Genomic DNA, 23,418 nt, shown 5'->3' with positions numbered 1-23,418 from the left:
GGCCGTTGAAGCAGTAATCTGCTGCCCGGTAAACTTCCGATAGATTCGACGGTTCCGGTTTTAAAACTTCTACACGCTTTCCTCGTCAAGGTTATCAAATAATGGTGGAGTTGCTGCAATTTTATCAGTCTTTCATTTAAATTACGAAGTCTGGCGTGGGACTTCAGAAAAACCAGCGGAGGGGACTGATGGTTGATGCCTCTCAGCCCATCCTCATCACCGTTGATGCTCTCCGCACCATCTTCCCTCCTCGGGTCTCTCTCCCAGCCCTCCGTTTCGCTCTTCCCAAGAGTAATTTCTTCGCAGAAGTTGTCAGCATCCCACCGCAGGCTGCTTAAGGTACGATAGCTTCTCCAAGTTCCCTCCTTTTTCTGATCAAGGTTGTGTTTTAGAGCTCCATTTATGCCTGCTTTTGCTATGGGAACTGCAGTTGCTTGTCGGGAGAGCCGCTGGACTTATTGCTAGCTTTTCCCGGGATGGACACTCTGCGGTTTGCCAAGCACTTGAGGAGTCCTCCGATGGAGAACTTGAAGCCACCCGGGTAGAAGGAATGCCAAAAGGCGATGCCTTTTTCTTTCTTCACTTAATGGAAGAACGCGGTGTTCGTGCTGATTGTAGCACTTATGCTTCTCTCCTGGATAATTGTTTGAATTCGGGATCGCTTGTCTATGCTAAAAGGATTCATGGGAAGATTCTGAAACTGGGTTTCGATAGAGAAACCCGTTTGTGCAATCGGCTCATTGATGCTTATCTTGCTTTCGGCGAATTTGTTGATGCAGTTAGCATGTTTGATGATATGGCTCATCGAACTGTTGCTTCATGGAATACTATGATTATGAGGTTTTCTCAGAGGAAGGAACACCGCCAGGTTTTGGCTCTTTTTGCGAGGATGATGAGAGAGTGTAGGGATCCTAATCCTGTTGCCTTTGCCAATGCCCTGCGAGCATGCAATGGAAATAATCGTTATTGGCCTCTTGTTCAACAGATTCATGCTAAGATAATCAGGTATGGATTTCGTGGTGATTTCCTTGTTGGAAATCCGCTGATTGATTTATATGCCAAAAATGGGTACGTAGATCTGGCTAGATTGGTCTTTGAAGAGTTGTATTCGAAGGACAATGTTTCATGGGTTGCCATGGTGTCTGGTTTTTCTCAAAATGGTCTTGGGGCAGAAGCTCTGCATCTTTACAGCCAGATGCACCGATCTGGAATCGTCCCTACTCCATACGTTCTATCCAGTGTCCTCAGTGCCTGCACCAAAACAGATCATTTTGAACATGGAAAGCAGATCCATGCCCAAGTTATTAAACAGGGATTCAGCTCTGAAACTTTCGTGGGCAATGCTCTGGTCACCTTGTATTCACGATGTGGAAGTTTAAGAATGGCAGAAGAAATTTTTAGTGAAATGCCCAATCATGATGGTGTAACGTATAATACATTGATCTCGGGGCATGCACAAAATGGAAACAGTGAAAGTGCAATAGAAATATTTAAAGAGATGCAACTTTCAGGCTTCAAACCCGATTCTGTGACTATAGCAAGTCTATTAACTGCCTGCGCCTCTATTGGAGATATTAGAAAGGGAAAGCAGCTGCACTCATATGTATTTAAAACTGGACTTTCTTCAGAATACATTATTGAAGGTTCTCTGCTTGATCTCTATGTTAAATGTGCAGCAATTGAAACTGCACATGAGTTTTTCAATACAACAGACAGGGAAAATGTCGTGCTTTGGAATGTCATGCTAGTGGCTTATGGTCAAATGGGTAATTTAAGAAAATCTTTTGATCTGTTCTACCAAATGCAAGTGGAGGGTGTGCAACCTAATCAATATACATATCCAAGTATTCTTAGAACTTGTACTTATGTGGGAGCACTTGATCTTGGAGAGCAGATTCATACTTTGACCATAAAGACTGGCTTTGAGCTTAATGTCTATGTCAGTAGCGTTCTGATTGATATGTACTCTAAATGTGGTCAGCTGAAGAGTGCTAGGGCAATTCTTGAAAGACTCACGGAGAAAGATGTGGTCTCATGGACTGCCATGATTGCTGGATATGCACAGCATGAGCTTTATGTAGAAGCCTTGAGAACTTTTGAAGAAATGCAAATTCATGGAATACGGCCTGATAATATAGGATTAGCAAGTGCTATTAGTGCATGTGCTGGAATCAAAGCAATTGAACAGGGATTGCAGATCCATGCACAGGCTTGTATTTCTGGTTACTCAACAGATATTTCGGTTGGAAATGCACTCATTAACCTTTATGCTAGATGTGGAAGGATTGAGGAAGCATATTCTGCACTTGAGACTGTTGAGGTTAAAGATGAGATATCATGGAATGGGTTGATATCCGGGCTTGCACAAAGTGGGCACTGCGAGGAAGCTTTAAAAGTGTTTTTGCAGATGGACAGGGAAGGTGTTAAAGCTAGTTCATTTACATTTGGCTCTGCAGTGAGTGCTTCTGCTAACATGGCAGACATAAAACAAGGAAAGCAGATACATGCAAGGATTATAAAAACTGGTTTTGACTCTGAGATAGAGGTCAGCAATGCTTTAGTTTCACTATATGCTAAATGTGGGAGCATTGAAGATGCAAAGATGGGCTTCTTTGGGATGTCTGGGAGGAATGAGGTGTCATGGAATGCTATGATCACGGGATATTCCCAACATGGATGTGGCCGAGAAGCACTCAAACTGTTTGAGAAGATGAAACAAGAGGATTTGAAACCAAACGGTGTTACTTTTATAGGTGTTTTAGCTGCTTGTAGTCATGTGGGTTTAGTAAATGAAGGCCTTGACTACTTCAAATCCATGGATGCGGAGCATGGTATCGTTCCAAGACCAGAACATTATGCTTGTGTTGTGGATATTCTTGGACGAGCTGGACAATTGGATCGTGCAAGAGAATTCATAGAGGAGATGCCAATCGCCCCTGATGCGATGGTTTGGAGAACCCTTCTCAGTGCTTGTACAGTTCACAAGAACATGGAAATTGGAGAGCTTGCAGCTCAGCATCTTCTGGAGCTGGAGCCACATGATTCAGCGACTTATGTTCTCCTATCTAACTTATATGCCGTGGCTGGGAAATGGAATCAAAGAGATCAGGTGAGGCAGATGATGAAAGATAGAAGAGTGAAAAAGGAGCCAGGACGTAGCTGGATTGGCGTGAAGAATGAGGTTCATGCATTCTTTGTTGGCGACCGGTTACACCCATTAGCAGACATGATATATGAGTTCTTGAAAGATTTGAATGAAAGGGCAGTTGAGATAGGGTACAGGCAAGATAGATACTACCTTTTACATGACATTGAGCAAGAGCGAAAAGATCCCACTGCATGCATTCACAGTGAGAAACTTGCTGTTGCTTTTGGGCTACTTAGTTTGTCTCCTGAGGTACCCCTCCAAGTGTTTAAGAACCTTCGTGTCTGTAATGACTGCCACATTTGGATGAAATATGTCTCAAGGATTTCTGGACGGGCAATTATACTAAGAGATGCCTACCGTTTTCATCATTTTGAAGGAGGCAATTGTTCATGTGCAGATTATTGGTGAAGTGTGAAAATCAGATTGAACTGGTAATATATGTATAACCAGTGTATTATTAGGTTCTTGTTTTCTGTGACAATATTTATAAAATAGAACTAAAAATAGATAATGTGTCATTTCAAAATCATTGTGTCCAAAGTTCACTGTCTCGGTACCAGACCCTATTCCAGTGACACACTAGCACTGTGTCGGTACGGTATGGTACGGAGTTTTTCGGTGTACCGAGTATCGGTATTCCTCTCATACCGGATATCGATACCAAAATGGTATGGTACGATATGCCCCATACCGCCCAGTTCAGGCCGGTATGACGAACTATGATTGTGCCATTTAAAATATTTCATATGTAATATTGGTTTTTCATCTCTTTGATGTTCACATGTACAACCATAGACTATGACTGGAGAGTGACTATAATTTCTTGACTCTTGACTCATAGATTAATAAATCAAATGGACTGGAGGGTAAGTATAACCGACATATGCTGAATGGACATAATTTTAACACAAGCTTGTTATATTGCAACTTTTACTCATTTTTGTGGGAGCCTATTACATTAAAAATTATTCTTCCAGCACAGATTCATCTTTATTAGCTTGCGGCTGGAGCAAGGAAGTTTGATTTTGAAGAAGGCCAAATGGAGTTCTTGGGAGAGTTGACCTAATAGACCACAGGAAGGGGATGGAGCAGTGGAAAGCAGAAATCATGATGGTTCCAAATGTGAAAAGAGTACAGCAGTGAAGTATGTAATGATCATTGCCTGGGTGAATCAGTGAAAATAATTGGGGACAGCAACAATGGCAGTCAACTGAACTTATTGAACTAAGGATGCATGAGTCCAAAGCAAGATATGTTGAGGTTAGGGATCTTCATCCACCCTGTTTTATATATTTTATTTTCATTATTTAAATGTTATATGATGTTTGTGTTATTTCCTTTTACGCTTTGAATGCAGGTCAAGGGAGGCATGTAATAAGCATTTGAAGTTAGCAGCCTTAATTATGGATCTGCCTTTGTTCTAAGTCATCAGATCTATCAATTATTTCCTGCGCAAGGTTTAGAAGACAACCAAAGTCCATGTAAGAAATAGTAAAGTTTACAGAAAAGAGTAATGAGCCAAGTTAATATAAAACAAATTTTCTTTTAGATTACTGAAGCTGCATTATAGATTGAGCTCACCTCAAGGTGAATAGCACGAAAATCCAAATGCTTGATAAGATATTATAGTTTGGTTTTCTTAATGAAATTTATAATTTTGGATAATAAATTCTTTAAATTGGTAATCAGCCAAACTATATATCACTAAAATGAGGACATGCTGTGATTTCAGGCTTAGACTCACCCTATCCTGTTTTGATTTTTGTGGGCCGTTATTTAATTTTCTTTCTTGTAATGCCCCACTTCTCTACTGCATGTAACTATCATCATGGCTCATGTAAATATATATATATATATATATATATATATATATATATATATATATATATGCACACACACCTGGCAAAGGACTCTTTCAGATACATTTTCTCCATAACCTTATTTGCATTTACTGATATGTCATATGAACCAAAAAGATGCATTTTGTTGAGTAGTGACAAGTAAGGTTTGTTTAACCTAGATAACAACATGGTGTAAAGTTGGCCTTGTGAAAGGAGATCCAGAAACAAATTGTGTACTATCATGTATTGTGCAAATAAGCACCTAGTATGGCCTCGCTCATACAATACATATGCCCCAGATCAGTTGGTGGGTATGTTGATATCCATTGGACCAAGGTTTGCGGTACCGATCGTACCAACGTACCGGTCGGCTCCGGTATTGGTACGGTACCGGTGCCGAATCGAGCTGAACCGAGCCGAACCGATACCGTACCGATAGGGCACATTCGGCCTGGTTTCGATCCTATCGTCGTTTTTTTTTTTTTGAAGTTCTTTCACTTTTGGATATTTTTTGGATGTTTTTATGTTTAAGTTTAAGGTTAAAACTAGATGATGCAACTTATTACTTCCAAATGATTCAAATAATGAGATGAAGAACATAAAAAAATTTTCAAATTAAGGTACAATCAATTACATACATTTAAAGCACTCTCGAATATCTAAAATCGGATCGAGTGGCGATGCTTCTCGTCAATATCTTCAAGAAAAACGACGCTCTCCGACCTTTCTAATTTTTTTTCATGCCTTTGTCTTTGCCTTTCTCTTTTTTTCCTCCTCCTTTCTCTCTGCCTTTCCTTCACCTAAGCTGATGGATTTGGCTTCAGCATTCGGTCGGCTTTTATAGCCAACCGTTGAGGCACTGTGGCACTTTGAAAAGTGCCACTGTGGGCCACAGCGTGGCACTTTCGAAGTGCCGCACCGACACTTTCGATTGAAGTGCCGCACAAAGTGCGGCACTTAAAATGAAAGTGCCGCACAAAGTGCGGCACTTAAAATGAAAGTGCCGCACAGTGTGGCACTTTCAAAGTGCCTCTGGCTAGCGCTGTGGCACTCCAGCACCGAACCGGTGAGAACCGGCTCGGTTCGCACCGGTTCGAGCATGTACCGGTGCGAACCGGCTCAGTTCGCACCGGTTCGAGCATCTAACCGAACGTTTCCGACCCAATATATGGGTCGGAACCGTTTTATACCTCGGAACCGGACCGGTGCCAGTCGATACCGGTCCGGTTCGGGCTGAACCGACCGGTTCAGCAGACCCTGCATTGGACCCTCTCAGTCCATAGCGCATGTACTGTAGCATTTTGTGCATGGTACTAGAATATAGACCTACTTGTATATACATTTTAATACTGTTGTACCCAAGGTTCGCTGTGTCAATACCGGACTCCGTACTGGTGCCACACTAGCACAATGTTGGTATGATATGGTACCGAATTTTTTTGGCGTACCAAGTGTCGGTACGCCACCCATATCGGATACTGATACCGAACCGGTACGGCCCCGTACTACCCGGTTTGGGCCGATACGGTATACCTTGGTTGTACCTAACCACTTTGAAATTGTATCTTACTGAGGATTATTCCCTTTACGTTATTAATTGTGAGCCTATGCTTTAGAGTTGTTAGGATTCTATGCTTGGCATGCACATTATTTAAAATAACAGGTAACTGAGAGAATTCGTACATTTGAATCAAACAAGTAGAAAAGATCATAATTAGTAATTATGCAAGATAATACAAATAAGAATACAACTAGGAATTATTTTCACATGCCATTATCTAGTATAGTGTGGTGCCATTTTTGGCATAGTTATTCTAGATTTGATCAATACAGGCATCATGTATAATACTTTAAACTTTAAACTTTGCTTCAAAGTATGTTTTGTTGCACTTGGATAAAGTTACAACAAAATCTAAGCATGGGGATGTCTAAACTACATACTCCTCACAACCTGACACTGCAGCTCAACATACAGTTCTTTAAAAGTACACAAACTGTCTTTTTTCTGTGGCCTCCAAATTTGCACGAATGCTTTACTAAGAAAATGTAACTTCTAATCTGACACAATTGCATCCAAACAAAGAATCAACTTCGATGCTAGCTTCCAAAACAAGCTGGATTGTTGTATTATTGGTTTATGTTTTTCCCCTTCTCCATAACTATTGTCAAAACTCAACTTTTCTACAAACTTCTAAATTATCTGACCTTAATACGGTTATTTATCTTGTCCTTTACCTCTGAAATCTTGTAGGTTTGAACTTTCTTCTGGTATACCTTCTTGAGAAGATTCCAAACTTGAGTCATTGCCTATGTTTGCACAACTAGGATGCTTTCAGCCTTTCCTAACCCTATATGTAGTCTCCTTCTGTTCCCATCTCTGAAATATGTACTCTTTGCATTTATTTTGTCCTTTATAGGATTAGCGATAACTATATAAATCTTTGAATTCTAGTTTCTTTAACAACATAAAGTTCCTCCCATGAGCTCTTTCCACCTTTCACAGAATGTTGAATGATATATAAACTTTTCCCAATCATTCCGATCCTTCATTGAGAAGAAAGTACTTTCTTTATGAGAGAAATCTTTCCTCCTAGGTCAGTTGTCTTTGCAACATATTGATGACCCGTGATCACACATGCATCCATATTCACAGCATCACATGGTATCTTATTCATCCATATTCACAGCATCACATGGTATCTTATTCAGATATTATGCACAAACTCAGAAGCAACTAGCTGTCTTTTAGATATGCTTGAATGTGGTTAAGTTCTGCTTGGACACCATTCCTTGTAAGATCAGATAATTGTTATAAACAGTTACATTGCGCAATCCTTCCCCATGGGAATTCTGATGGAATATATTTCTATATACTAACTTCCATTTTGTCTTCCCAGGCTAAGACATTTTTTTTGTCAACATAAGACTTGACGAACCCTGATCTTCTTTTATACATGTCATCTTCATCCAAGCTGAGCTGGTTTGTTACTTGTGCCGTCTTTATCCAGTTATCATCTTTAATAATGAAAATAATCTCCTTATAATTTATCATATGATCCTGGGATACTCCAAGAGCCCATGCTGAAAGTTATTATCCTGCAATCATGCCCAGAGTCTTATTTCAACCTGTATAATTTGGTATGTTGTCGTGGGTTATGGAATATTACTTGTTTGACAACCATCATTAAGAGGCACTTTTCAACCTTGAGGTTGCCCATTGTCGCCCATGGGCATTCTATGATGTCAATTCCAGCATGTGATTCTCTGCACTATTTTTGAGTTTGACATATTTACCCAAAGCCAATATTTTTGCAAGTCTCCCATGTCTACAGGACTTCGACTGAGCTTAATAAAAGGGAAACATACCAATCTAGATGCCACACAGATTATTCATCAAGGTTTAATAAAAATACTGACTGACGGAATTAATGCAATCATCAGATAGTGTGTTAAACAAAGTCAATACAAAAGAAATATCGAGATTGCAAAGCCATGTTTTTGACCAATTAAGATAAAATTCTTTTTCTGACATTTGGCTTTTTTTTTCAATCAAAAAACTGGAATGCAGGCTTCGTAATACAGACAATTGATAATTCTGCAATAACATGGGGTTGATGCTTTGCAATTTCTTAACTTTCTGATGATGGATAAAATGTTATTTGGCTAGAGGCTGATAATCATACATAAGGCGCCAACTAAGATTGTAAGCACAATGTGTTATACTCATCATTAGCTAGATTCAACTGCTTGTTTGTTCGCTGCATAGTAGAATGCTATGTATATATGTAGAACTGTTAAGTTCATAGTAATGGTTTGCCAAACCGGGCCGAACTACCCGGTTCGGATAGTGCCGAGCTGATCTAGGGCGAAACCGGGTCGGTTCGCCTTCTATTTTCGGTTTCGGCCCTGTATAGGCCGGAACCCATACCGAACCGGCTGGAATCGGTCGGGAACCAACCGGAACCAACCGGCTCAGTGTAGACTCGGTGCCAACCGGCCGGTTCGCACCTAGTCAATCTGGTTCCGAATCGGATTGTCACTGTGGACTAATCTGATGCTTTTAAAGCATCGAGCCTTTCCAACAGCAAATCAAAGCGGCAGAGAGATTTTCGCCGCTTTTTCTTTCCAAACAATCAAAAAACTTGCCGATTTAGAAGCACAGAAGGAAGATCTAAGCCTAAATCAGGTGTGCCTTTTCTCTTCTATCTCATTCCCTTAATTTTTTGGGGTTTTTGAAAAAATAGCTTGAAAATTGCAAAATTAGGGAAGATCGTGTCAAAATTTTTAATTTGGGCTTGATTTTGTTGTATGTTGTAGATCTATGGACGATCTACACGATAATATAAAAAAAATTAATTTTTGGATTATATATAATTTTTAAAAATTAAAAATATATTTTCAGATTAAAAATAAAAAAATTAAAATTAATAAAAAATTTAAAAAATATAAAATCAGAAACATATTTAAGGGCATGCAACCTACTCTTCATAAAAATTTGGTATCCATTCAGTCAAGTTTTGATGCGATCATGCGCACAGTGGCCAAGATTTAAATTTAAAAAAATTGAGAAATAAGTTGCCTTTAATGGATGCCCAAGGGCTTAGAAAATATATATAGTATCCATTGATGGATTCTACATGAATCTGAGCTGAAATTAATTTTTTAAAATATTAATATTTAAATATTATTTTTAAATTTAAAAATAATTAAAAAATATAAATAATACCAAAAATTACGAAAAATTAGCAGTACGTGTTATATAATTCAGAAGTAATTTTTGAGGTATAAATCATATTTTTCTGAATTTATGATATTTAAACATATTTTTAAATTTAAAAATTATTAAAAATATATAAATAAATATAAAAATTAATATTATGTATTAGATAAATAAGATGTATTTTTTGAGGTAAAAATTTTTTTATCGTAATAATTTTACGATAAAAAAATAAGATGTATTTTTTGAGGTAAATTTTTTTTTAAATAATTGATAAAGTGATATATTTGATAAACCTGCAGGAATGGAGCCATCAAAAAAAAAGAAGGTGTCATAGCATGACATTAGTTGGGATCATGGGCAAATGCTCTTGGGTTGGCACCATTGGAAGTACAACTGGTGCAACACAGAATTCAAGAGAGAAGAGATAAATAGGTTGAAACAGCACTTAGCTGATGGTTACATCAACGTATCTATATGCCGGAAATACTCACAGAAGATTCGACAACCAATGAAAAAGAACTTCGCTGATTTCAGAGTAGTGAAGGAGAGGGTTGTGAAGAAGAAGATGGAGGTGGACCGCCGAGCGGCAGAGCCACCTTTCTATCACTCTAGAAAGTCAAATGAGGCGTTTGTTCTAGATGACGAGAAGATACAGATCCAAACTGATAGCAGGCGAGCTTGAATGATCAGTAGTAACAAAATGAGGTGGCCAAGCATAGGGCTCAATTTGGGTATTCATACTACGAGTTCGACTTCGGTTTTGCGAGCAGCAAGGCAGATTTGGAGTTCAGGAGGGCATCCTCAGTCAGAAAGACCGTCAACAGAGGCAATGGCCGGATTGCATCTATATTAGGAGCTTTTAGTAGCAAAAAAAAAGCATATAGAGAGATTCCACCAGGAGCAATAATCCATGATTCAGAGCGATATGCCTCCTCCAGCAGAGATTCGAAGCAGCGGAGAGTTGACTCAATGCCAAAAAAGGATAAGAACAAAAATATGCAGCGATCTATTGAATTTTGTTTCCACTTCAGCCACATCCCAGTGAATATGGCAGACAATATCTACTATAGGTCTGTCATTTTCACCATACAGATTGCCGGTCCCAGTGTACATCCTCTAGGCTCGAAGGACATTTACGGTGAGCTTCTTGACGGTAATAAGAATGAGCTAGAGAAATGGATTGCCTCTTACGAGAGCAAGTGGCCTACATATGGACTGATGGTGATGTGTGATGGTTGAACCGGTCTTACCAGACAGAGCATTAACAACTTTCTGACATATGCTGATGATCCGCATGCTACATCCTGCGAGAGAAAAAGCTCCATAAAAGGTCATTCACCCTTCTCCTCCTTCGATGTCTCTAGCCAACCGAAGCCGGTTATGCACTGTGGGAGGTTCACAAAGGAATTTGTGGGAACCATCTAGGGAGCAGAATGTTAGCCTACAAAGTCTTGCGGCATGGATATTCTAGGGTCGTTCCCCCAGGTAATCGGATGGAGAAAAATTTTAAGAGTAGCCATTGACTACTTCACCAAGTCGGTCGAAGTCGATTCTCGCATCACTGAGAAGAACACTTGGGATTTTGTATGGAAGCACATTATATCCCGCTTTGGACTTCCTCATTCCATCATTACTGATAACAGGAAGCAATTTGACAATGCCTGCTTCAGAGCATTTTATGTCGACCTACAAATCGAGCATCGCCTCATCCTCAGTTGGACACCCCTAATCAAATAGAGAAGTAGAGGTAGCCAACCAAATGATTCTGTAGGGCCTGAAGATGTGACTAGACAAAGCAACAGGGCTCTCTAGGTAGATGAGCTCTACAGTATCCTCTAGGCTTACCGAACCCCACCTCGAATCTCGACTGCAGAGATGCCTTTTGATCTCACTTATGGGATCAGAGCGGTGAACCTAGTGGAGATTGGACTGCCGAATTAGGTGGATTTCCTAGATGAGTAGATGAACCCAGAACATCTGCAGGCCAGCCTCGACTTACTGGAAGAGACCAAGGAGCAAGCTCAGATCCGTATTCCTGCCTACCAGCGGTGGGTAGCCGATATTATAATTCTCGAGTGAGGACTAAGTTCTTTCGACTCAGAGATCTGGTGCTTAGGAGGGCCGAAGTTTCTTAGCCAGCCAAACGAGGCAAACTCTCACCTAACTGGGAGGGGGACCGTACAGAGTATTCGGGATCATATGTCCTAGAACTTATCTTCTCGAACACCTGAATGGGATGCCTATTCCCTAGATGTGGAATTCTATCAACCTATAGATGTATCATCAATAAAGCTTGTTGAAGAAATCTTGTAAATTGGAGTTATCAAATAAAATTACGTGCTCCATTTTCCTCGAAAGAAGCTCTTTGCTCTGACCATCTACAAGAGAGTACCACTAGTTCAAATTCTGCTAGGTGGAGTTTCGGTCTTCGTGCCGAAGACTTGGCGTGCTAACCGAAATCCTTGTGCTGAAGGCTTGGTGAGCTAACCGACCTCTCTAGGTCAGGACAACCCAAGCGAAGTTCCGGCCCTCAAGCCGAAAGCTTGGTGAGTTAACCAACCTCTCTAAGTTGGGATGGCCTATGTAGAGTTTTAACTTTCATTTCAAAGACTTGACGAGCTAACCAACCTCTCTAGGTCGAGACATCCCAGATGGAGTTCTGGCCCTGGTACCGAAGGATTGGCGAGCCAACCGACCTCTCTAGGCCGAAATGGGCCAAGCAGAGATGCCGATCTCTATAGAAGTTCCTACGAAACGGCCGAAACCAAGGTGCCAAACCTACTGGTAGCTTACCCCAGCCGAGCTAGTAGCCTCACTAATGAGGGTCGTGCATGGACACTGCACACAACCGTTAAGGCTAGGGTGCAGGTACCGAGCATAGGACTTCGTACCCAGCAGAAAGGGAGAACCACACAATGGTGGACACAACCACTAGCATGTGAGCACCATGAGCATGAAAGAAGCAAAAGCAACGAAGGGGGTGGATTAAAGAAGAAAATCTTTGCTCATTACTACAATTACAACGGAACAAACAAATCATCTGAGTACATGCTTAAACAAGAAAACAAACAAAAACAAAGACGACTCAGTGGTAGCTAGACCCTCGCCGACTACAACATCCAGAAAGAGTCTGGCAGTAATCTTTCGTTATAACCTCTTTGGAGGGCGACACAATGGTCCTCAGCCGAACTTCCTCGGCAAGGATTTAGCCTCTTCACATTCAATAATGGTTGAAGGTTCGTGTCCCGCAACTAGAACGACCTCGTCCCCATTCTCCATGGCGCATAGAGGTGTGACCCATGGTTCCACCACTAATCTGGTGATCTTGAGATTCACATCTTTCTCTTGAGTCGCTCCCACTCTCGACCCCGCCTCCATCATCCTGGTGATCATCTGGCAATGGGAAGCTCGCATGAACCGCTCTATAGTGCTTCAAGAGCTCAGCAAAAATGAATGGCCAAATATCAGGGGTTCTAGTCCTGTTGTAAGGATCAAGCGCTGACCATTACACCAAAAGCGACTACTAATAGTGAAGGCACTACTTTATTTCCTTAGGATTGACTTGGCCAACTCGGCCTCTGCCAACATTGACTTGGCCCCTCAAGCCTCCGCCAACACCTATTTATAGGAAGAATGCACGGTTGAAATCGGAGCACCTAAGCTTGAATCAGAAGAGACGTGTTCAACTCCCAACCGATCTACATTTAACTGTGGGAGTATTTTCCAAGAGCTCATTGCCAGTTGGAAGCTCTCAGGTTGTCACCTGATCACAGTTTGAATTTTATCGGAGAAAAATGCTTCGAACTTTGGGCATTGGTCAGCATGACGACATGCGCCACTTTTCAAGAAAGCGGATAGACCCAGCCACATAATGACTGGGGGGTAGGTGTAATTATGTTTGCTAAAGTGTTCTTGTTGTTGACCACCTTGGGAATTGGGGGAATTGGGCGACATAATGGCAAGGATATGGAGCAGCCCTGCTATGGACTGAGCAACCCTTCAAACGAAAAGTGTATCAATCCAACTAAACGATCAAGCAAGTAGACACTTCTGTTCATTCAACAAAAAAAAAGGAAGATTATAAGGATAGCAGATAAAAGGTACGAAATTATGGCTCACATCCGACCCAAAAAAAATCACTCCTCTCTCCTCTACTCTCACTCCTCTTTTTCCTCTTCTTCCTCCTCCTCGGCCTCACTTCCCAACGATCAAAGAAAGGCATCTTCATCCGAGCACTCCCCTGAGAAGGTGACTGCACCGAGGTCGAGCTTAGGGGCCACCATGTAGATTCTTTCCCGACAGATGGAGAAACTCTTTTTAGAAGAGTCTCTAGCAACCTCAAGCATCTCGTTGTGGAACCCCTCAAAGGCCATGTAATCCGCAATAGCACGTTGGGCTCTCTCCTCTACATGGGAGACTTTCTCCTTTGCCCGAGTGACCTCCTTAGCGGTGAGGTAAGCCCTCTCCTCAAATTAGGCGGCCTTATCTTCACACAAGCAAGCCTCTCCTCGGCCTGAGAGGCCTGGAGCTCGGCCGCAGCGACCACATCCTTTAGACAGGCGATCTCTACATCGCCTCTCTCCTAGCACATGCTCCTTCTTCGCTGATGGCTCATTACATCCCATGCAACTGAGTCGCCATCTACTCCAACTCTGTCTTGGCACTCTCAACCCTAAAACTGAAGAGGTGAGCCTGTGACTCTACCTCCACCCTCCTACTCTCGGCCTCCGCCCACTAGTCTCCGTGGGTAGGAGCGAATGACCTTGATGGTTACGCAGGTGGTGTACATCCCCTACGAAAACAAAAGGAGGGATAACCATTTAGAGAAGAAAAGAAGAGGAAAAGAAAGACAAAGGTAGAGCCAATCTCGTTGCCTTGATGGCAGTATGGAAGGACGAAGCAAGCACTCTCTTTAGCGGCCTTTGGCATAATTCCTCCTCGTCTCTAGGGGCATGAACCCCTGGACCATATCCCATATGATGTGGGGATCGCCCTGGCATAGCAACGAGTCAAAGGTCCTCGCGGACCAACTCGAGCAAAAGGTCTTCGACTCTACGCTCCGCAAAGTAGGCTGGAGCGAAGATGTCGATGTCTGCACACCCCCAGTGGGGGGATCAAAGGCAGCTCAGATGCCTCTGCCTGCAGCACTGCAGCAATTGGAGCATGGGTGGAACTATGAGGCCCTTCTATCAAGGCCGAAGAAGGACCGACTGCATTGTTTGTAGCCGACGAAATTAAGATGGCCTTAGGAGCCATCACAAAAGTTGGAATGTCCGAAGGAGCAGTCGCCTGGGCCAGCCTCATTGAAGGAGGTCGTGCAGAGATGGGAGGCATATCGATCACCTCCACTTTCGGCGATCCTCTCCTAATGGGCCCCTCCTCAACCCTAATGGCAGGGCTCAACACCGTCGAGAACTCGATCTCACCTATGGGAGAGCTTGTTGGCACACTCCTACTTGAGGAGGAACTGCCCTCGCCAAACTTCCTCTTCCTCAAGGTGCTGTAGGGCTCGTCCACCTCGAACTTAATCACTAGAAGCACAAAGAAAAGCTAAGTCAATTAACAGAGCGGGATTAATAAAAAAAAGAATAAGACAAAGAGATATACTAATAGCAGAGGCGGGGCTTAGGTCAGCATAAACTAAGGCTAAATCTCGGACCAACTCGGCCAAAGGCAGAGCCCTCATCTGGCGAAGCAGATCAATTAACTCCTGCTCTTCATCTAACAAGAATAGGAAAAGGCTTAACACTCATTTCCCAGGTGTCCTCCACTGAGTCGAAAAATCCTAGAAAGCCGTCGAGGATACGAAGAAAAATTGACCCTTCCAACCATAGATGACGAAGGTTTACGAGGAAGGACATTGTAGCCTTACCTATAGGAAAGGGGCAGCCATCCGTTATTCCAGGGATGAGCTCTCACTTGAAAGAAAGCACGGAACATCCCTACCTTAGCGATGATTCCTTGAGGCTGGACAAAACAATAGAAGTTCACTATTATCCTCCAAGCATTGGGGACGAGCTACGCGGGGACTAGTTGGTATTGGGCTAATAGTTCGGCAATAACCAACGAGATCGAGAGCTTTAACCCTACCTTTAGGGACTCCTCATACAAGGCTATTTGGTTCTCTCCAAGAGAGGTCACCCGATCTGAGGGGCTAGGCTGCTCAAGAATGAAGTTCTGCTGGATAGAACATAGCCCGACTCCAATCAAGGTCGAACTCCCCTAGGAGGTTTACCTCAATATCCAGACTAGAGAATACCTCATGGTGAGTTCCTCTTGAGACTACAGAGACATGGTCGGAAGAGCTATGACCTACCCCTTCATCATTTGAAGGCCAACCTCCGGTGTATGGATCCATAGACGATGTGAAAAAGAAAGACAGAAGAAGACAAGGGAAAGAAAACGGACACAAAGTAACTCTAGGGAGGCAAAAGAAAAATTTTGGTTGAGAACAAGAAAAAAGAACTATGGAACAAAAGCACGGAAGGAATACACTGCATTTGCACTCTTTCTCTCTCTAGGCTTTGGAGCATGAAGGAACAAGGTGAAAGGGCTAGGGTTGCCACCTTCCCTATTAATGGAAGATTTAAGCAACTATTTTGATGCAACATTTTACCAAACTTCGGCCACGTGTCATCCAAACATTTGTCCCAAATGACTCCTCGAATCGCCGACGGTCTCCAAATGGCCATTTAACCTCTAGGTATCCCTCTCATGATTACGATGCTTTGGGAAAGACAACGTGGCTGCACCCCTCATAAATGCGCGATTAGGAAAATCTCTGTTTTTTCTATGGAAAGTTATTTGTATCTTCCTCAGCAATCTTTGGGATCAAGAGCTCTAATCCTATCTTTAGGGACTCCTCATACAAGGCTATTTGGTTCTCTCAAGGAGAACATGGTAAAAAAAAAAAACTAGGATCACCTTTGCACAATGGGAAAAGAGAGATACAGGCGTTATAGCCGTGCATGTGTGTGTGAGAGAGAGAGAGGAAGGAAGGGAGGTGGAAGCTTTGGTAATGGGAAAAGGTGGAGGGAAAAAGCAATGGGGAAGAAGGGGGGAGCCACTCTTAGCGATCAACACGAGATCATGGAAGTCAATAGTCCAAAGATGGAGAGAGAGAGAGAGAGAGAGAGAGAGAGAGAGAGAGAGAGAGAGAGAGAGAGAGAGAGAGAGAGGCGTTGCTAGGGGCATTGGCATGGCGTTGTAGGCTCGAGCTCGCGCTAAGCTCAAGCTGGTTTATTGCATTGATGGATTTCAGGCATAATTTCGAGCTTCGTGCCTAGTTTCAAGCTCGAGCTCGAGCTAAGCTCCGACTGGTTTATTGCATTGATGGATTTCGGCCATAAATTCGAGCTCTGTGCCTAGTTTCAGGCTCGAGCTCGAGCTAAGCTTAGACAGGGCCAAGTATCTACTCAAATCTAATCTGAAATGTCTATGGACCTTACTTTTAAGCCCAAACCTAGACTTGTCTCAATCTAGCCCTTTTCTAGGCAGCATGGTGGTTTTCAACCTAGTGGGCTTGTCTCCGTTGCTGATTTACAAACCCCTTAGCTAGAGTAGTGGACTCGGAGTGAGTCCAGATCCTTTGGGTGTGTATTTTGCACCACAATGGGCTATACAGTTGTGCATAGCCACTATATCATGTATTTTAGAGACCAACATCTCTCTCTTATCTAGAGAATGGAGAGAGTCATGTTGGATGTCAAATATAGTGCATAGCAAAGATGAACGGCAATTGTTCATCACCAAAATGGATGATGTGGCGGCTATCTAGAACTATACAACTCCTCTATGGTACAAAATATGCACCGCAAAAGATCATAACTCGGAGTTGTATGTGTGGTACATGATCGCTAGGCTCGGCTTCTTGCCATTGGTATCTTTCTCTAGGGGATGGGTGCATCGGTTGCAAGTCCAATCAAATTGTAGACAATGTTGCTAGATTGGCTACAAGTAGTTCTTTATTCTTGGTTTAGACTGATAACTTTCTATATATTGTAATAGTTTCAGGATTTGGATGCACTTCAGTTCGCCTATATTTAAATTGAGATTTCCTTTATTCTAACCCAAAAAGAGACCCGGCATTAATAAATGATCAGAACTGGATTTATCATATTAGATTACCTGTTTATTCTAACGTTTAATTCTTGTTGACTGGTTGTTTAACAACCGGTCCATCGCCACCGGCCATGGCCCGCCCCCATCACCGTGGGCAGGCGGTGACCCCTCCTATACTGCTTAGGGACCCCACAGGGTATGGCCCGCACAGCGGCAGAGTTGTCCAACATTCCCCCCAACTTGAAGCTTGGGTTTCGAACTCGAGACCTCTGGTTTATTGCATTGATGGATTTCGGGCATAAATTCGAGCTTTGTGCCTAGTTTCAGGCGCCGGCAAATAATGAAGGCGCCTTCTCCCGTCGGCCATGGCCCCGACCCCTTCCGCGCCGCCGGAAATGCCCCCACCCCTACAGTCCCTTTCTGAAGAAAGAAAAAAAAGGCCGTCGCCGGCTCCGGCCCGCCCCCTCCCGAGCCTTCTCCTGCGGCCGCCGTCGGCCACGTCCTGAGCCCCCTCCCGCGACTGCCACATCCCGACGATGGACCTCTGTGCCTAGTTTCAAGCTCGAGCTCGAGCAAAGCTCCGATTGGTTTATTGCATTGATGGATTTCAGGCATAAATTCGAACTCTGTGCCTCGTTTCAGGCGCCGGCCAATAGTGACGGCGCCTTCTCCCGCCAGTCATGGCCCCACCCCCTTCTGCGCCGCCGAAAATGCCCCCACCCCCACAATCCCCTTCTGAAGAAAGAGAAAAAAAAGGCCGTCGCCGGCTCCGGCCCGCCCCCTCCCGAGCCTTCTCCTGCGACCGCCGCCGGCCACGTCCCGAGCCCCCTCCCGCGGCTGCCACAACCCGACGCCCTTCCGGCGTCGCCGGCCTCATGGGAGGAGAAGAAAGAAGAAAGGAAAAGGGGAGAAGAGAAAAAAAAAGAAAAAAAAAAGAAGAAAAGAAAAGAAAAAGAAGAAAAGAAAAAAAAGAAAAGAAGAAAAAAAAGAAAGAAAAGAAAAATAAATGCATAAATAAATACATATATATATATATATATGAATGAATGAAGAAATAAATAAATAAATATATAATATATTGTAATAAAATAAAAAATAATAAATAAAGAAATAAAGAAGAAAAGAAAAGGAAAAAAAGAAGAAAAGGAAAGAAAAAGAAGAAAATAATAAATAAATAAATAAATAAATACATATATATATGAATGAACGAATAAATAAATAAATAAGATAATAAATAAGTATATTATAATGAAATAAAATAATAAATAAATAAATAAAGCTTAGAACTCAATTTATATAGCCTCGAACACAGTTAACTCACCATTGCAATTAGGTTAGTTAGCTTGGTACACAGGTAATATAGCATGACACATATTTAAGTAAGCTTCGCACGCAGTTAATCAATATTTGAACACTTAATCTGACCTGGCACATAGTTAAATCTTCTCGGCATATAGTTAAGTAAGCTTGAAACACACTTAATCTAGCCTAGCATACAGTTGAATCATCTTGGAACACAGTTAAATCTTCTCTGCACATAGTTAAGTGTTCTCTGCACACAATTAAATCTTTTCTAAACATACTTCATTTATTTATTTTTTATTTTATTTTATTACAATATATATATATATTTATTATCTTATTTATTTATTTATTTTCTTTTCTTTTCTTTTCTTCTTTTTCTTTCCTTTTCTTCTTTTTTTTCTACTATTTTCTCCTCCCGTGAGGCTGGCGGCGCCAGAAGGGGGCCGGGCCATAGCGGCAGCAGGAGCAAGCCCGGCCGCGGCCTCTCTATTTATTTATTATTTTATTACAATATATTATATATATATTTATTTGTTCATTCACACACATATATATATATATATATGTATGTATATGTATGTATTTATTTATGGATTTATTTATTTGTTTATTTTTCTTTTCTTTCTTTTTTTTCTTCTTGTCTTTCTTTTCTTTTCTTTTCTTCTTTTTCTTTCCTTTTCTTCTTTTTTTTCTTTTCTTTTTCTTTTTTTTTCTCTTCTTCTTCTTTCTTCTTTCTTCTCCTCCTGCGAGGCCGCCGGTGTGGTAAGGGGGCCAGACCGTGGCGGCCGCACGAGGGGGCCAGGTTGCTGGAGGGGGCCCGAGAGGGGGCTTGGGAGGGGGCCGGGCCGCCGCTGGCTAGCCAGTGGAGAAGGACGCTCTCCCGCGAGGCCGGCGGCGTGGGAAAGGGTCTGGGCTGCGGCGGACGCGGGAGGAGGGCGGGCTGTGGCCGGCGACAGTCGCAGGACGCGGAAGGGCACCCTTCTTCCTCTTCCTCGGCACATCTCTACCGTGTAACAGGAGAAAGAGAGAGTGAGGGGCACTGAGAGATGAGGGATGAAGCATCCCTGAAAAGAGTCCCTGGGTTCTTATAGCTCTTGATAGGGAGGGAGAAGAGTGGTGGTGATCGTGGTTGTTAGGCGGTTGTAACCACGGACAGCCGCAGTTACCACCTCCATTTTCTTCCTGAAAAGCTCCTTGGATTTTCAGATGGGCCGGCCATGTTGGGCTTGGCCCATTAGCCCACTATGTGTGGGCTGGTCCTCACAGTATGAGCTGACGATCTCACCCCACTCTGATTGGCGCTCTTACGTGGAACAGCTTTGCTGAGAGCAGCGCTGACGATCGGCGGCCAAACCTCCGATTGAACAATTCAACTTCCTCTGCATCCAAAGAAGAATTCAACGTCTTCACAGCATATCCTTCAAACTTTTGAAAGTGCTTCCAGCATTATCCAGGAGTCCCAACAACCACTATAAATGTATGTAGGAGGTTCCGAGCCAAGGGCAGTAGATCTCATCAAGGAAGAAAGAAGAGGGAAAAAACCATTTGTTCCCCCAACGCTTTAACCATGGCTGCCGACAAGTCACCCGCCATGACCCTTCCGCTGGCCGGCCGCGTGGCCATCGTCACCGGCGCCTCCCGCGGCATCGGCCGTGCCATCGCCCTTCACCTCGCCTCCCTCGGCGCCCGCCTCGTCCTGAACTACTCGTCCAGCTCCTCGCAAGCCGACCTCCTCGCCGCCGAGCTCAATTCTTCCTCCCCATCTTCCCCTCCCTGCGCCGTCGCCGTCCGGGCCAACGTCTCCGACCCGGCGGATGTCAAGTCGCTCTTCGACCGGGCCGAGTCCTTCTTCGGCACCCAAGCCCACATCCTCGTCGCCTGCGCCGGGGTGCTCGACTCCAAGTTTCCGTCTCTCGCCGACACCACCGTCGAGGACTGGGACACCACCTTCGCCGTCAACGCCCGCGGCGCCTTCCTCTGCTGCCGGGAGGCAGCCAACCGACTCCAGCGGGGCGGCGGCGGGCGGATCGTGACGGTGTCGTCGTCGCTGGTGGGGGCGCTGAGGCCGGGGTACGCGGCGTACACGGCGTCGAAGGCGGCGGTGGAGGCGATGACGAGGATCCTGGCGAAGGAGCTGAGGGGGACGGGGATCACGGCCAACTGCGTGGCGCCGGGGCCGGTGGCGACGGAGCTCTTCTTAGCCGGGAAGAGCGAGGAGGACGTGCGGCGGGCCGCGGAGCTGAGCCCGCTGGGCCGGCTGGGGAAGCCGGAGGAGGTGGCAGGGTTGGTGGGTTTCCTGTGCACGGATGCCGGGGAGTGGGTGAATGCGCAGGTCGTCCGAGTGAACGGAGGCTACGTCTAATTAATAATGGTTTGAGTCATTTCATTTGCTTGCAGTATTGGCAGCATTTTGTCGTGAGTTTGTTGGTACAACTTTGCCGGTGGATTTCATTTCTGTCATTTCGATTGGCGTGCAGTTTGCTTTTGGAAGCGGCTTAGGAGTTCTGAATAATGTCATGGAAATTTATAATTATATTATAATGACGGCTTTTGTTTAATGGGATCTCATAGGTTAAATTGATACCTGTTCCAATGATATTTATTAACCATTATAATAGAAAATAGTAGATTAACTCTGCTATTTGGGTAGGAGATTTGAATATAAAAAAAAATATTATTAAAAAAAAAGAATAGAAGGGACAAATAGCCGCATTGTTCGATAAGTTAACAAAGATATTATTGAAATTATAAATATAGGCGGACGCTTTCTCTTCCTCCGTTTCTGTAAACATTTCAACTCCCCACCCAAGGATTGCTAAGAGGAGCTCTATTTACCTCTATTTCTGCCTTGCAACAGCTCGCTTGCCAAAAGACCATTCTCCTCCCCATTTTTCTTTCAAATCTTGCTTCTAATGTGGAAAAGAAACGCCTCACTGATGTTTAAGTCGGATTCAACTTTTAAAGAACAGCAGAGATATTGTGAAAGTGGTATAGTGGTAGCATAACTTTTTGCAAGTGCCCTATAGTATATGCTCGCTAATTATGCTAGTTTTTGCAAGCGTAAATAAAGACCCTTGCAAAAGATTCATCAAATACAAAATTATGTGCGACCAATCCATGTTACCCTCACAAATTTCATTTATGGCAACCTATTTTCTTCTTCAGATCTCATGATAACCCTTTCTTTTTAAGTCAAACCTCCAACTAAAGATGGCAACTAGCCAATGTTTATGATTAATGCCAAAATTTGTTAAAGTAGCCTATGCTTGAGGTTAAACTTAATCTTAGCAACCCTAGGAGAAGCCTAGCCCGAGATCACAGCTAGCACCATGGGTTGTGGAGTAGTCAACATTGGGATCATGCTCGAAGCCTTAATCCCTCTCACCCAGGAGAAAGGCCTAAGGTTCGAGAGTAGTCGACTGTAGAGGATCATGCTTGAAGGCTTTGATCTCTGGATAAAAAGAGCTTGAAAAGGCCATTGGCACTCCATTAAAACCATGCCCTTGAGCTACACAATAATTGATGCTCTACTCAAACTTTACACCTAAGTGCTATACAACTGCTAACGATCCAGTTCGAGCTCAATAACTATGCCAAGCAAGTTGCTGAGTCTACAAGCAAAGGATGTCCCTTTACTTTTCCAGTACTAGAAAAGACAAAAGCCACCAAAAAATTCGTCCATCATCCAATTGATATCCGTAGCTAGAAAGGATGCTCCATGTTCTTCTTGGTTTGCCTATTGGTTATCCCAGCCTCAAAAAGGGGAATATTGTAGACACCCCTAGTTATTGCTTCCCAAGCTCTTCAAATTTAAAAATAATAAGTGATCATGTGCTTAAAACTATGCTCCTTGACTTTAATTGATCTTCATCTGACTAATCTAGCGTATGGCTTCAATTGAATTTCAAACTTGTTGAAAAACCACCCTATTACACCCTTAATTAATCATTTGTGCTCATAATTGCACTTAATTGAATCCAAGTGTATTAGTTAATTTAATTCCCCCAATTTTAACCCAAAATTCTTATTCCTTCATCCAATTCACTCCATTCTATCCCTTTCGGAGTCTAATTCTCCTTTTCTCCAATCTAAATCCAACTCCACTGACCAGCTGTGACTTAAATTGAGCAGAAGTCCATCAATTTCCTCAATCTTTAAATAGGCTAGGCCAATTCATTTAATTTTGTTTGGTTCACTAAAATCACTCTAATTCTTCTCTAATTAACCATCATTATAACTTTCTCTCCATCCAGTTAGTGTCCAACGGGTCTAGTTACACACAATGTCATCTAACTTGATTAATATTTGATAGTTGCAAGTCGACTGGATCCAGCCTAGTTCAA

General features: G+C 43.0%; 2 protein-coding genes across 3 annotated transcripts; both read left to right on the top strand.

Annotated features, from left to right (window-relative positions):
- Positions 1 to 4,813, top strand: LOC103718361 (pentatricopeptide repeat-containing protein At4g13650). Of its 2 annotated transcripts, none has more exons than XM_026808971.2 (4): positions 1 to 339; positions 431 to 3,579; positions 4,131 to 4,408; positions 4,506 to 4,813. In XM_026808971.2, exons 1-2 carry the CDS (start codon positions 196 to 198, stop codon positions 3,554 to 3,556), a joined length of 3,270 nt encoding a protein of 1,089 aa, XP_026664772.2. In that variant the 5' UTR covers positions 1 to 195; the 3' UTR covers positions 3,557 to 3,579; positions 4,131 to 4,408; positions 4,506 to 4,813. The 2 variants fall into 2 exon arrangements, with proteins under 2 accessions (XP_026664772.2, XP_026664771.2); XM_026808970.2 differs by having other exon boundaries at positions 2 to 339; positions 4,126 to 4,408.
- A 15,430-nt stretch (positions 4,814 to 20,243) lies between these two features.
- LOC113463476 (NADPH-dependent aldehyde reductase-like protein, chloroplastic) lies at positions 20,244 to 21,638 on the top strand. The gene has a single exon (XM_026808972.2). The coding sequence runs from the start codon at positions 20,643 to 20,645 to the stop codon at positions 21,435 to 21,437; it is 795 nt and encodes a 264-aa protein (XP_026664773.2). The 5' UTR covers positions 20,244 to 20,642; the 3' UTR covers positions 21,438 to 21,638.
- Positions 21,639 to 23,418: the final 1,780 nt, after the last annotated feature.

This window comes from Phoenix dactylifera, unplaced genomic scaffold (genome assembly GCF_009389715.1).
Source record: "Phoenix dactylifera cultivar Barhee BC4 unplaced genomic scaffold, palm_55x_up_171113_PBpolish2nd_filt_p 000233F, whole genome shotgun sequence".
NCBI classification, from domain to species: Eukaryota; Viridiplantae; Streptophyta; class Magnoliopsida; order Arecales; family Arecaceae; genus Phoenix; species Phoenix dactylifera.
Note: the sequence above shows the minus strand (reverse complement) of the source record. Positions and strands in the feature narration are given on the sequence as shown.

Coding starts and splice junctions, on each gene's coding strand:
- LOC103718361 (XM_026808971.2), top strand. CDS start 196: ATGCCTCTCAGCCCATCCTCATCACCGTTGATGCTCTCCGCACCATCT. Junction 340..430: donor CCCACCGCAGGCTGCTTAAG/GTACGATAGCTT, acceptor TGGGAACTGCAG/TTGCTTGTCGGGAGAGCCGC.
- LOC113463476 (XM_026808972.2), top strand. CDS start 20,643: ATGGCTGCCGACAAGTCACCCGCCATGACCCTTCCGCTGGCCGGCCGC.